General features: G+C 41.9%; 1 protein-coding gene across 9 annotated transcripts in view; it reads right to left on the bottom strand.

Moving 5' to 3' along the window:
* Positions 1–891: 891 nt before the first annotated feature.
* The window catches only part of KMT2C (lysine methyltransferase 2C), a 206598-nt gene continuing 193035 nt past the window's right edge, over positions 892–14454 (bottom strand). For 6 of the 9 annotated variants that reach the window (XM_040434126.1, XM_040434123.1, XM_040434122.1 and 3 more), the window contains 9 exons: positions 14199–14303; positions 11747–12869; positions 11044–11180; positions 9433–9575; positions 9021–9189; positions 7314–7430; positions 7115–7188; positions 2305–2413; positions 892–1284 (listed from right to left, as the gene is read on the bottom strand). In XM_040434126.1, the coding sequence (XP_040290060.1) occupies positions 1192–1284; positions 2305–2413; positions 7115–7188; positions 7314–7430; positions 9021–9189; positions 9433–9575; positions 11044–11180; positions 11747–12869; positions 14199–14303 (2070 nt within the window). In that variant the 3' untranslated portion in view covers positions 892–1191. The remainder of the gene's footprint in view (positions 1285–2304; positions 2414–7114; positions 7189–7313; positions 7431–9020; positions 9190–9432; positions 9576–11043; positions 11181–11746; positions 12870–14198; positions 14304–14454) is intronic. The other 3 variants (XM_040434128.1, XM_040434127.1, XM_040434120.1) reach the window with 1 other exon arrangement.

A 14454-nucleotide genomic window follows, 5' to 3' on the forward strand; every position in this document is an offset into this window, starting at 1 on the left:
GAACATGATCCATTATATACCATGATATAGGCTAACTGATGACCTAAACCTGATTCTGTTACAAGAAAAGAAAATGTAAAGAAATACAAAGAAAAAAAAACAGCCCTCCTTTGGGTAGATGTAGCAGTTATTCACAGTTATCACAAATTATAAGCACAAGAAACCTGACTTGCCAAAAAATAAAACAAAACAGGGATGTTACAATATGATTTTCTAAAGTGAAAATATGCTAGTATTGTTAATATTAGAAACGAGGTGCCAACTCACCATGAAAAACGTATTTAAAAAAACAAACAAAAAAAAAACCTTGTTACTTCCTGCCTGAACAAAAAAAAAAATACTTTGCCCTCCTTCGTCGTAACTAAAGACAAAAAAAAAAAAAAAAAAAGTCCCATCTTACAAAAATCACACTGTAACATCCCCAACTTTTATTTTCAAAAATCAGCACCCAAACTGCTACGGAGTCTGGTAGCATTTGGTCAATCACTATTTTTATACTGTATTATATCTTCAAAATATTTACACTTCTGTACAAAGTAACATAATTTTGTTAATTCTGCAGGTAACAGCAGCAGCTTGGCTTTCTTCTATTTTTTTTTTTTCTTTTAAAAAATAGCTTCATTCAGTTATCCAATAATAAATACAAAAAGTTTCTCTTATTTTACAGAAATAAAAAAAAAACTACAATAAACTGACTCATGGAATCAAGTATTTTAAATGTATTTTAGTGCAAGTTATTTTCCCTTAGCGCTATCCCTAAGGAAGTAATTTCAGTACATTCCTTGTTCAGTGGTGTCTACGTGTATTTATTTAGTTTTCTTTATTAGAGGGCCTGCCCCTTTTTCATATAAGGCTGTGGCCAGCACGTTGGGCATCTTGCTTCGCTGGTGATCTCAGTCTTACATTCATGTGTTTGCCCACCTGCTGACTCGTTTCTTGACCCAGTGAATTTTTTTATTTCTTCAGTAAGCTCACAGCAGAAGCGGTGAACTCTATAACCGGCTGCCCCCCGCCAGGACCCTCTGTGGAGGCCCCGATAGCTTTACTTTGACAGTGGCTTCCTCTCTTGGCAGCAACAAAAATGTCACTTGCTAAGTATGTTCTTAACTTGAAGACAGGCGTGTCATTTTGACAGCATGCTTAAATCACATCTCAGGGACAAGTAAAACCTTGGAGAAGCAAGGAATGCATTCAGTTCATCCACTTCCGGCAGTTAACGGCACCACAGTGGCAGGGGATCTTGTGCTGGTCATCTTCAAAATCAAACTTATAGTCATAACAAAGCTGGAAAGACAGATACGTGGTCAGTCACACTGTTCTCACATGGACATTCAAATAGCAAAAACATCCAACAAGAATTAAGTGAGGGAGAAGGTAAAGAGCTTCTCTTCCCATTTGGATTCTATTATAAATCAATACAGCCTGCAACCTGAGAGAAAAGTGACAACATGGAATTTTTAAAAAGGCCTCTTGTCTCAGATCTGTCTATAAAAAAAAAAAAAAAAACAATATCCATCCATGTTTAATCATTTTTTTCTGCCACTGCATTTCAGTTGTCCTCGTGCTTGAGTTTTTTCACTGACCCATTCCGCTTTGCAATCTGTACCCTCGCTCACCGCTGCCATGTCAGAGGTGTACAGATTCCACTGTGCCATATCCGCTCTGCACAGATGTATAGCACATCGGGCACAGGCAGGGTCGGTGATGTGTGCTCCTGCCTGTACACTGCTCACTGCTGCCCCGATGCCATCTACTGCTGACATGACAGCGCTGCACATGTCTATAGATTCCAAAGCAATTATAGACACCTAAACTTCGGGTCTACAGGAAATAAATATATAAAGTATATTACAATACATAAGAATTTTACAGCATTTAAGATACATTTTTAATAAACTTCTTTAAAAGGTTAGTTACACTTTAAAGGCTCTAATGGAGAAATCATAGGCTAGAAAACATAGGTAAAAAGGGATACATTTAAAGTGTGTAAGGCTACTTTCACATGTGCAGAGAATTCTCCGGACCTGGAATGCCCGCCTGCCCCATTGATGGGGTTTAGCCATATTCCGACAAAAATGCAGACAATCAGCCGGACACAAGCCACTGCACGTTGTGGTTTGTGTCTGGCCGATTCCCTTCCGGAGCAGGCGGCCTGATCGCAGTGCCACAGATGTGAAAGTAGCCTAAGTTAGTGAATCTAAATTTCGCACCTAGACTGGAATGTTATAGTAAGTTTCTTGGGTTACTAATAATCACACTGTGTATTTCTTGTATATTTTCATAAAAACTAAATTCAGAAATTACCTCTTCACCCTTTTGTATCCTCCGATTGGAGCTGATTATTATCTTATGTCCCTTCTCAAATGTCACTACTTCAGCCACACAGTTAGGCGCACATGAATGATTAATATACCTGAAAAACAAGCATTACTTGCTGAGAATGTGCAGGAAAGGGGCGATCCAGCAGCATTAAAAAACCTCAAAGATACAAACATGATTTGGCATCAACCCACGTATAGTCATTGTGAAAAAGTAAAAAATGTAATTACTTTCCCTATTTTGATGGCTACTTCGCCACTGGTATTGAGACTACAAATCTTGCTACCCTCTTTTCCCCTGCCCCCGATTCTCCATCCTCCTAGTTTCCAGACTAAGCCAGGCCTTTTGCCTACCCATCCTGTTGGTGTTGGGACTGTCATACATTTTCATAAGTGTATAGTCTTATCTGAAGATATTATAGTCTAAATATCAATGTTCATTACCTTTAGGTGTAATCACAGACTGAACCAGAGTCTAAAATCTTTTCTACAGGCCGAGATAAGGTTATGCTGAGTTCAGTTTGGGTAAAAATGTTTGTAGGGACATAGAGTGTATTGTCTCTTAAAATATTATGAGCAGATGTGGTATATCTGTTAATGCTATGATGGGTCCTACAGACATGTGTCTGTGAGAAAGAATCATATGAATAGCAATGTATTATTTTACTTCATTACAAAGTCATTAGGGAAGTCGGCCTTATAGAAACATTGGGTGTGTGAATGTCCCATTCATGTCTTCATAAGTATATTCTATATATTCCTGTGTGGTGTATTTAAATTTGCAACATATCTTAACCAATGACTTATATAATATGTCATCTATGTATAACAGTGTGTCGATATATATATATATATATATATATATATATCTCATTTAGAATATATATTTTATGCCGTGTGTATCCCACTGACCATGTAGACTTTTTAAGGTTTAGAAAGTATTGAAGTTGTCTTCCTACTAATTGGGTTTCATGAGGAGAGCTGAATATTATTAGCCAGCCATGTGGGCAAGTTAATGAACCCGGATGTCAAGTAAAAGGAACCATTGTCCCCAAGACGACAGTAGAAGATGGTGACTCCAACATGTCTAGATTAGGGGTAATTAAAATGTCAGGAAGAAACCCTTAATACTGATGCATATTGGGGAGGTTAAAAAGGTCATGTTAATGTATTATTAGGTATTTAAAATTAATGTTGAAATTATTATGTGGTACAACAGTGCCATCTAGAAGTAGATGGATAATAGTATGTCATTTTCACCAATATTCCAAGGGTTAAAATGACATCATTGGTATCTGCATACGAATACACCCATCTTGTCTGATTGGAGATCCCTAATCTAGAAGGGGAGGAATTCTCAGATAACATGGGGTATAAAGTATGCATGTAAAAGGTTAGACGGGATCTACACTCTTCAACTGAAACAACTGCAACTAACAATTTACTTCAACAACAAAAAGAAACTTGGATTAATTTTTGTCTACTGGAAGAGTTTTGAGAACTGATCACACCCGAAACCCTGTTCATCCTTGACCCGGTAACGTGTATTTACCGATTGTGGTATTAATAAAATATTCCTCTCAGCATATAGTCAAGAGTCCCCATACTGAGGGAACATATAGTGTTAAACACCTCCCTAATGCTAGTTGTCCTCTTAGCAAAGATGCATATTGCTAATGGGAGATTGGACATTATCTGAGTAGAGGAAAAACCTTTGGGAAAATATATTTCCATAGTATGATTGCAGAGTGGGATATAATATCATATTAATATCATATATATATTTTTGATTGGTCATAAGGAGACAGTGGATCAGTTATGCTTCCAATATTAATCCGTGTTTATCATTTTTATTTTCAATTGTGTATGATATACACTGCTCAAAAAAATAAAGGGGACACAAAAATAACATCCTAGATCTGAATTAATTAAATATTCTTCTGAAATACTTTGTTCTTTACATAGTTGAATGTGCTGACAACAAAATCACACAAAAATAAAAAAATGGAAATCAAATTTTTCAACCCATGGAGGTCTGGATTTGGAATCGCACTCAAAATTAAAGTGGAAAAACACACTACAGGCTGATCCAACTTTGATGTAATGTCCTAAAAACAAGTCAAAATGAGGCTCAGTAGTGTGTGTGGCCTCCACGTGCCTGTATGACCTCCCTACAACGCCTGTGCATGCTCCTGATGAGGTGGCGGACGGTCTCCTGAGGGATCTCCTCCCAGACCTGGACTAAAGCATCTGCCAACTCCTGGACAGTCTGTGGTGCAACGTGACGTTGGTGGATAGAGCGAGACATGATGTCCCAGATGTGCTCAAATGGATTCAGGTCTGGGGAACGGGCGGGCGAGTCCATAGTATCAATGCCTTAGTCTTGCAGGAACTGCTGACACACTCCAGCCACATGAGGTCTAGCATTGTCTTGCATTAGGAGGAACCGAGGGCCAACCGCACCAGCATATGGTCTCACAAGGAGTCTGAGGATCTCATCTCGGTACCTAATGGCAGTCAGGCTACCTCTGGCGAGCACATGGAGGGCTGTGCGGCCCTCCAAAGAAATGCCACCCCACACCATTACTGACCTAATGCCAAACCGGTCATGCTGGAGGATGTTGCAGGCAGCAGAACGTTCTCCACGGCGTCTCCAGACTCTGTCACGTCTGTCACATGTGCTCAGTGTGAACCTGCTTTCATCTGTGAAGAGCACAGGGCACCAGTGGCGAATTTGCCAATCTTGGTGTTCTCTGGAAAATGCCAAACGTCCTGCACAGTGTTGGGCTGTAAGCACAACCCCCACCTGTGGACGTTGGGCCCTCATATCACCCTCATGGAGTCTGTTTCTGACCGTTTGAGCAGACACATGCACATTTCTGGCCTGCTGGAGGTCATTTTGCAGGGCTCTGGCAGTGCTCCTCCTGTTCCTCCTTGCACAAAGGCGGAGGTATCGGTCCTGCTGCTGGGTTGTTGCCCTCCTACGGCCTCCTCCACGTCTCCTGATGTACTGGCCTGTCCTGGTAGCGCCTCCATGCTCTGGACACTACGCTGACAGACACAGCAAACCTTCTTGCCACAGCTCGCATTGATGTGCCATCCTGGATAAGCTGCACTACCTGAGCCACTTGTGTGGGTTGTAGACTCCGTCTCATGCTACCACTAAAGTGAAAGCACCGCCAGCATTCAAAAGTGACCAAAACATCAGCCAGGAAGCATAGGAACTGAGAAGTGGTCTGAGGTCACCACCTGCAGAACCACTCCTTTATTGGGGGTGTCTTGCTAATTGCCTATAATTTCCACCTGTTGTCTATCCCATTTGCACAACAGCATGTGAAATTGATTGTCACTCAGTGTTGCTTCCTAAGTGGACAGTTTGATTTCACAGAAGTGTGATTGACTTGGAGTTACATTGTGTTGTTTAAGTGTTCCCTTTATTTTTTTGAGCAGTGTATATTTCATTAATCTTTGGATAATTCTGTGCTGGTGAGAAAGTGATAGTAGGTTACACCACCATCTAGTGGTGGTTTGTTGGTACTGCGTCAATTTGTCTATCTATTGATCTTATGTCTGTTTTATATTGGATTTTTACTCATTTATAAATAATTACATATATTTTGCATAATTGATTCCCCCTTTGTTTTCATTAATTGCATAAATTAAATTTAGAGTCTCAAGATAAAAGAAAAGGCGTTTTATGTCCGCCTAGTGGATTTCCTGACTGATTTCCATATTTTATTCACATTAAATTTTTTTATATAAAATATTTATATTTTATATAAAAGATATACCTTGACAGGACATCAGAATTCGCATGATCCAAAGGGACTGGCAATCTTACATACTTTCAAGCCCCTTGCAGTCATGTGATCAATGACGATCCGACACAAAGCAGGAGGGATAGGCAGCCATCAGTAACTTGGTGCTGTGGCCGATACATCACAGCACGGGAAGAATCGACAGAAATTCCTGTACCAGGTGAATGAGGGACAAGACGGGGGAATCGGGAAAATGTTTGATAGCAGAACTTGCCTTGAAAAATGGATAACCTGCGCTGTGGGGCTGCAATCCTAAACTGTGCCTTCCATATAAAGCTTAGCACATACTTAAAGAGGATACCCACTCAAAAGTATGTCTTGGAGAGCAACACTAAAGTATTTAAACCAAAAATAAATTGCACAAATACAGCCCACTGGCATTTATGCGTACATTTCTGGAAAGAATAAGAGAGAAACAGTACAACAGATTTATAAGTGAAGGTACTCCAGAACTTGTCAGGAGAGGCAAGAGGTCCTTTTTAATAAGGACAAAAAAAAAGGCATTCACCTAAAAGGGTAATCCCACAAAAGTTATTTATTAGCTATCCACAGGACAAACATGAAGTCATAGAGTGGGTGGGGTCTGACTACTGGGACCCCATGCCATCCTGAGCTCTCTGAATTGTGTAGTAGCGCACACGTTGGTCCGCTGCTCTATTACTTTCTATGGGACTGACGGAGGGCCAGTCCTACAGAAGTAAATAAGTGACAGATTCACATGCAGAGGGGAAACCCCTCATTCTTTGGGTCATGGAGAGTCCCAGTGGTCAGACCCTCTGCAATTTGTTATTTTCTCAGAATAACCCCTTTAATACAGCAGACCTTGTACTTGTAGGAAAGGTGACTCCCTATTCTTTATAGTCGGTGGTCTTGAGGGTCACACTTAATATAACAGCAATGTTGTGGGTTTTTTTTTCATTTCAACCCTACCTGTTCTGCTAAGCCCGCAGCAGTAATGAAAGCACAGCGTGTACCCACCTTGCAGGTCCTCCAGTTAAAGTGGCATCAATCACATGTTCATTATCGATACGAAACATATATACACCACGATTCTGAAAATAAAGTGTCCAAGAAAGACGCACTGTCAGCAGCATATAATACACAGAAAACATTAGGATGGCAATTGCTTTCAGTGACTGGTAATACAGAGCAATCGTGAAGATCGTGAAGACCGTACCTGCGACTCGTACAACTTCTCCTTTCTATTGGCTACTTCATTGCGTATTATGGTTCCAATGTATTCAATCACCATAGTGTGCTTTTCAATGTCTCTAGCAGCATATAATCCCAGACCCTGAGGAGGGGGAGGGAAATTAGGGAGAAGATCATGACAGATCTATGGAAACATGCTTGATATGGGAGTCCAGTTATCAAAATCTATTTTTGCAATCAACCAATAGACCCTCATTATTCATTGATTACTAGCACAGGATGAAATAGAATATTCGTACATTCTGCCGATTTTATTTTCAGATAATTCTGAGGAGCCAGTCGGACCACTCCAGAGCCACTTCTGAACTTTTATGTAGTCCAGCAAGAACAACTCCCATAGACATGAGGAATATACAGGGTGGGCCATTTATATGGATACACCTTAATAAAATGGGAATGGTTGGTGATATTAACTTCCTGTTTGTGGCACATTAGTATATGTGAGGGGGGAAACTTTTCAAGATGGGTGGTGACCATGGCGGCCATTTTGAATCCAACTTTTGTTTTTTCGATAGGAAGAGGGTCATTTGACACATCAAACTTATTGGGAATTTCACAAGAAAAACAATGGTGTAACGTAACTTTATTCTTTCATGAGTTCTTTACAAGTTTCTGACCACTTATAAAATGTGTACAATGTACTGCCTATTGTGTTGGATTGTCAATGCAACCCTTTTCTCCCACTCTTCACACACTGATAGCAACACCGCAGGAGAAATGCTAGCACAGGCTTCCAGTATCCGTAGTTTCAGGTGCTGCACATCTCATATCATCTGAAGGCAATCGTCTATGCTGTGAAGATACCAGATGTGCAGCACCTGAAACTACGGATACTGGAAGCCTGTGCTAGCATTTCTCCTGCGGTGTTGCTATCAGTGTGTGAAGAGTGGGAGAAAAGGGTTGCATTGACAATCCAACACAATGGGCAGCACATTGAACACATTTTATAAGTGGTCAGAAACTTGTAAATAACTCCTGAAAGAATAAAGTTACGTTAAAACCAAGCACACCATTGTTTTTCTTGTGAAATTCCCAATAAGTTTGATGTGTCAAATGACCCTCTTCCTATTGAAAAAACAAAAGTTGGATTCAAAATGGCCGACTTCAAAATGGCCGCCATGGTCACCACTCATCTTGAAAAGTTTCCCCCCTCACAAATACTAATGTGCCACAAACAGGAAGTTAATATCACCAACCATTCCCATTTTATTAAGGTGTATCCATATAAATGGCCCACCCTGTACTGTAATTCCCAATCCCTGGGATTTGTCCAGCCCTAGCACAAGCCAATTACATAAGACTTGTGGCTGAGCCCTAAACCCCTACTGTCACCCCAGAATTCTGCCAGTCAGTTTACCCCTTTGCAGCAGTGCCTTTTTATATACATACCAGGCAGACATTTCAAAACTCTGTGTGGTCCACAAGCAGTTACATGGTAATCATGTATCAGGAAACTTAAATTTACGGGGGATGTCCAAGATTTGCTTTTTAACTCTGAAACATAGCCACGTCTGTCCATAGGCAGTGTCTGATATTGCAAGTGAATAAACGGCAATACTGTTTCTGGGGAAGAAAGCAAACCCCTTTTCCAATCCAGGACAACCACTTCTATTTGCAAGGGAAGAAATAGCACTCAAAAGTAAAATAAATAAAAAAATCCCTTGCAACTGACCTGAATTCGAGACCTGGCCAGGTACACATTGGATTTCCATTCGGTCTTCATTTTCCGATACTGAGAGGATTTTGTATGGACGAACTGCTTGCTGTAGGGTGCATTCAGCTCTCCGGTGACTGTGCTCTGGAAGGACTTTGAAGTGCTGGTGCTGTTTAACGTGTGAGGCCTGTTAAGGTTCACATAAAAAAATAAAAAAAGAGAAAACTGAAGGTCATGTGCACCCAAGATGTTCTTTACAGTCAGATCCTGGGTTAACATAAGGCAAGCTGGTACAAACAACATGGCAGCTGTAAGCAGCGCACACAGACACAGCCATAGACGACAGGGTTTGTAAGCAACACACAAGAGCGCAGAGCAGTACAGTTGCTGTAAACCCCGGGCTGTACAATGTGGAAAGAAAAGAAAATACCTTAACACAAACCTCTTGACATGATTATTCATTTTTGGCTCTGAGCGGGCACAACCAGAAGGATTGATGGCCAGAGGGAGCTCCATCAGTGGGTTTCGGCCATAACGGACAGTGTAAGTTTCACAAGCCTCAACTCCTGGTAGCTATAAGGTGAAAAGCCGAGACTGTGAAGGATGCAGACTACACACAGATAAACACTAACTAAAATGCCATTAGGGCATCCTACAATTTATAATCTACTAAAACAATTCATTAAACAAAATATGGAGCATCCAGGTGGAGTTGACTTCCTAAAAGATATAGGGCTCCAGACCGTTGTCAGGCTGGGAACAAGGAGAAAATATACATAGGATGTATATTCTATTGTAGCTCAGTCTCATTACTGTGAGTTACATCAGTGATGGATGTTTAATAGTAAGGAACATTTTATTGTCCGGTGCAGATTTCCCTGCCGATGTAACTTATTTTAGGCTGAGACTGCTTGTAGTACGACTTTCCAATTTTAACAATTAAATAAAAGTTTCTGCTCACATAAGTAGTGTATGTAACTAGCTTAAGAGATCAAACTGCAATCCCATGGTACAATAAGTCTCCATGTGGCCCCCACTTTAAGAGTACCTGCACACAAGTGCCGGTTTAAAAATCTGAAAGTTACTTGCGGATTTTCTGCAGATGTCAAATTTCCATTAAGAAGGGTGTAATCTGCACCAGAAATTGCACAAACAACTGACATGACGACGTTTGTCTAATCTTTTTGCTGGTACTGCATTACACACAATCTGCCCCGTGTGGGTATTAAGCTGGCTGGCATTAGTGATATGCTAATGTTGGCTGAACATAACTATTAGTGCCACCTCACTGCCTGCTGCCGTTATTGAGAAAAACAAACTTTTATAATATGCTAATTAGCCTCTACACGCAGGGGGGCGCTGCTCCTAGAGGCTCTGTTCTCCCACCTCTGGACAGGCCCTGCTACACTAGATTGACAGGGGCAGGCATCGTTGGTCTCCTACCTCCGGCCCTATCTGCAGTGTAAATCTCGCGTTGTCCAGTATTTGGCGTAGGAGCAGTAAGTGAAGGGCGCTCGCCGAATACTAAACAGCGCGAGATTCACACTGCAGACAGGGCCGGATGTAGGAGTCCAATGATGCCTGCCCCTGTCAATCTAGTGTAGCAGGGCCTGGCCAGAGGTGGGAGAACGGAGCCTCTAGGAGCAGGGTTAACCCCCCCCCCTGCGTGTAGAGGCTAATTAGCATATTATAAAATTTTGTTTTTCTCAATAACGGTGGCAGGCAGTGAGATGGCACTAATATAGTTATGTTCAGCTGACATTAGCACATCGCTAATGCCAGCCAGCTTAATACCCATTTTTCAGGTGACAGAAACCCTTTAAAGGGGTTTCTGGGACTTGCCTAATCTGGACCGATCCTTAGGACGTTAATTTCAGATCGGCGGGGGTCAGACTGCTGGCGCCGCTGCCAATCAGCAATTTTAGCTTGTTTTGGTCTAGTTCCTGGTTTTGATCGGATATTGAGGACCTACCCTAGGTTATCAATAGGTAAAGCCCTTTAATCATGTGCTTTAACAATTGCAACATAATTTTGTTCGTACCGATTCTGCGATTCTTGCAACTGCTGAAACCGTTAAACCAAAAAGATCTTCTCCTTTTAGGTACACTGGGAAAAGCCTGAGAATTTCTGAATCTTTCCTACAGTTTGCAACGGGCTCCAAGATTTTGTCCCAAACACCTAAAGAAACGTAACAAAATACATTGTGAACAATCACAACAATCAAGATTTACAGGTAATAAAACAGCCAAAACAGATTAACAAGAAACCCCCTCCCCTAATCAGGGTGCTCTGATCCAGCACCTCTGCTGCCATTGTGTCATAGGGACACTGATAGAGGCAAGGCAATCCTGGTGCCATCCTAACAAACCACTTAGGTGTTGCGGTTGCCACTGCATCTAAGAGGTTAACGGCAAAGATTACAGCAATCTGTATTACAGCTAGGCCGATGTATCAGTCTTTGTGCAGGATTGTGTGGGATCCAGCACCCGGATATATCCATCCCCAGATGCACAGGGATGAAGGATAGTGAACAGAGATATAGACAGCTGGTGGGCAAATAAGCATATACAGAAGACAGAGAACAGTTATATTCCATATTGTTTTTTCACATGTGACAGAAGTAACGCTAAGTAGATAGACTTTAAGAGACTTTATATTATGGATACGTTGACAAACTAAGAGACAAGCAAAAGAGAAATGGCCCCCTGATAAGATCCATAAAGACCGCAGGACCTTGCGCCCACCTTTTGGTGTAGTATCTGTAAGGACCAGGTCTTCATGCCCCTGTTCGTGTACTCTGATGACAAATAAGGGCAGTCCATCTTTCTCTTCAATGGCGCAGAGGTACCGGCAGCGCCTGTTGGCATAACGCATGCTCCAGTACAACCTGCTGGCTTCAAAACCTACTGGGAAAAGGGCAGTCACAGAGTGAAAATCCTGCATTTGCTGTGGTAGCAGCTGACCAATTGCATGAAAGATCAGGCTGCCGACACGGAAAGTGTGGTCACGTTCCCCACGCTGCACAATGCTAGCGATCTGCCGCACCTCATCACGCTGAACGTAAACTCTACGAAAGACTGCAAAATAAGTCAGTTCTTGCTCATGAGCTCCCTTTGGCTTGTGCATGGGGCAAAGCATAGTTTTGTCTTTAAAAAACATGCATTGTGCTTTTATTGCACAGGTGAAGTGATAGATATTGGTGCACCTTAACCTGTGGCAGCCACTTGTGGCTCCCGTTTTATGACAAAAGACACACTTCATCTGCAGTCCTCGTCTCAAAGCCAGTTCTACATTAATTAAGGCACCAGCCTGTGTCTCGTAGACTTCCGTAGACCAAAGAGCACAGTTTAAATGGACCCAGAGGTCAAGGTCTAGGTTGAGTAGCCTTGCTGGCCCATCAGTCGTTCCATCACCTTCTTCATGGCAGAAACAACATTTTCTAAAATCTTTGGGCAGAGGATCTGGCTTCAGAGACGTTCCCAGTCTTTTCAGAAATTCGTCTATGTCATCCTCACATTGAGGTTTGAAAGGCATCTTGGGAATAACAATCTGAATATTCCATTTCCTCCACTTCATTCCTTTCCACCTTTTGCTGAAAGGCCGAGAATCATCCAGACCACTATGAACAGCTCTTGGTCGTGGTTTTAACTTCACTGTGACTTTCAGTTCATCTGGCTTTGCCTCAACTTTAGCAGTTTCAAAAGCAGCAGGTGGGAATGATATAGGAGGAGATGAAGGGGGTGAAAACTTCTCCTGCAGCAATGGAAGGCAGTGAACATCCAGGGTGGAAGTGTTGTTACTGTACTGATGACAGGACTTTGGTTGGGTTTCCTTTAGAGATGGAGAAGTTAAGGAACAGCCCGGGTCCTAAAAAAGAATCCAGAAGTCAACACAACAAAGAGATTTTTGAATCTTTACATGCATGGCTATACCAGCAAAAAAAATCTACACTGGACCACAACATCCCAAATCTGAAAACGTGTGCGCCAACAACGCTCATTATATACTGCACTCCATCTCCTCAAGTACCTTCTCCCACATCTACTATGTATTTACAAGTCAAAAAGCTGCACATGCCACGTTACCATTCCTGGACTATATGTCAATATAATCAGAAAGAGGCTTCAAGGGGTTGTATAACATAGGAAAATCATGTCTGCTTTATTGCAGAAGCAGCACCACTCTTAGGTTGTGTGTGCGCTACTGCAGATCAACCTCTCAACACCAGAAACCATCTACAGTCAAGAGTGCAGCTGTCTCTGGAAGAAAGCGAACCAATGAGGAAAATGTAAGTCATGGTTGGTTGCTGGCTCCCAAATAATGTCATGATAAGTCCTCCTGCATACGAACGTGTGCGCTCCGTGGCCGTATTGCGGACCGCATTTGCGGATGCACAATACACGGGCACCGTTCCGTGTGCATTCGGCATCACGGATGCGGATCCATTCAATTCAATGGGTCCGCAAATCCGGAGATGCGGAACGGAAGTACGGAACGGAACCCTATGGAAGCACTACGGAGGGCTTCGTCCCGTACTTCCGTTCTGTAAAAAGATAGAACATGTCCTATCTTTTTGCGGAACGGCCGGATCACAGACCCATTAAAGTGAATGGGTCCACAATCTGCTGCCCCACGGACAGTGTTCACGCATTTCGGCCCGCAAGCAGCACGACCACGGGGCGCACACATTCGTGTGCAGGAGGCCTAATCTTGTAGGTGCCGTCAGTGCTTCTGTGAGACAGCTGCCTCATTTCTTTAAGTAATCACTGGGCGTCTCCGGGCATAGCAGAGCTACTGGGTTTTAGCAGACCCCGATCAGCTCTGCTCCTATGGATGCCTCAGTACCAGTGGAAAAGTGCAAAATAAAATAATAAACTGCGAATTTAGTATCAAACATAATGTATCAAAAACACAAATAATAATAAATAAAAAAAAGGCCAATCTAGACCTTTGCCACAGCAGCAATACAATTGTCATCATTTTAAGGTATACATCATTTGAACAATAATGCTCTCATTTTTTTTTCTAAAAACATTAAAAACCCTCTGTGTCCTGAAAAAAAGAACTCTGCAAAAATGATTTGGTAACCCAACGAATAAAAAAGTTAGAGCTATTTAAGCGCCACATTCACTAAATTACAAAAAAGGGTCTGGCAATTAAGGGGGTTAAATAACACTGAATACATGTAGACATTACCTTGATCTCCTTGCTCTTTGCCTGTGCGGCAGAATGCAGCAAAAAACAATTGTTGCTGCAGAAGACAAGCTCACCATCCATGCGTGCAGGGCTGTTGTGGAACTCCTGTTAATGAGAAACATGTCCCGTAAGACATGGTTACTCTCTAGGCTTCTGGTTTAAAAAATAGGTGTAAACACACACATCTGACAGGCAGGTTAAAAGCCATTTATGAAGACATGCCTGGCAGTAAAAATAGTAATATCAATTTCATAGT

Source organism: Bufo bufo, chromosome 5 (assembly GCF_905171765.1).
Source record: "Bufo bufo chromosome 5, aBufBuf1.1, whole genome shotgun sequence".
Lineage (NCBI taxonomy): Eukaryota > Metazoa > Chordata > Amphibia > Anura > Bufonidae > Bufo > Bufo bufo.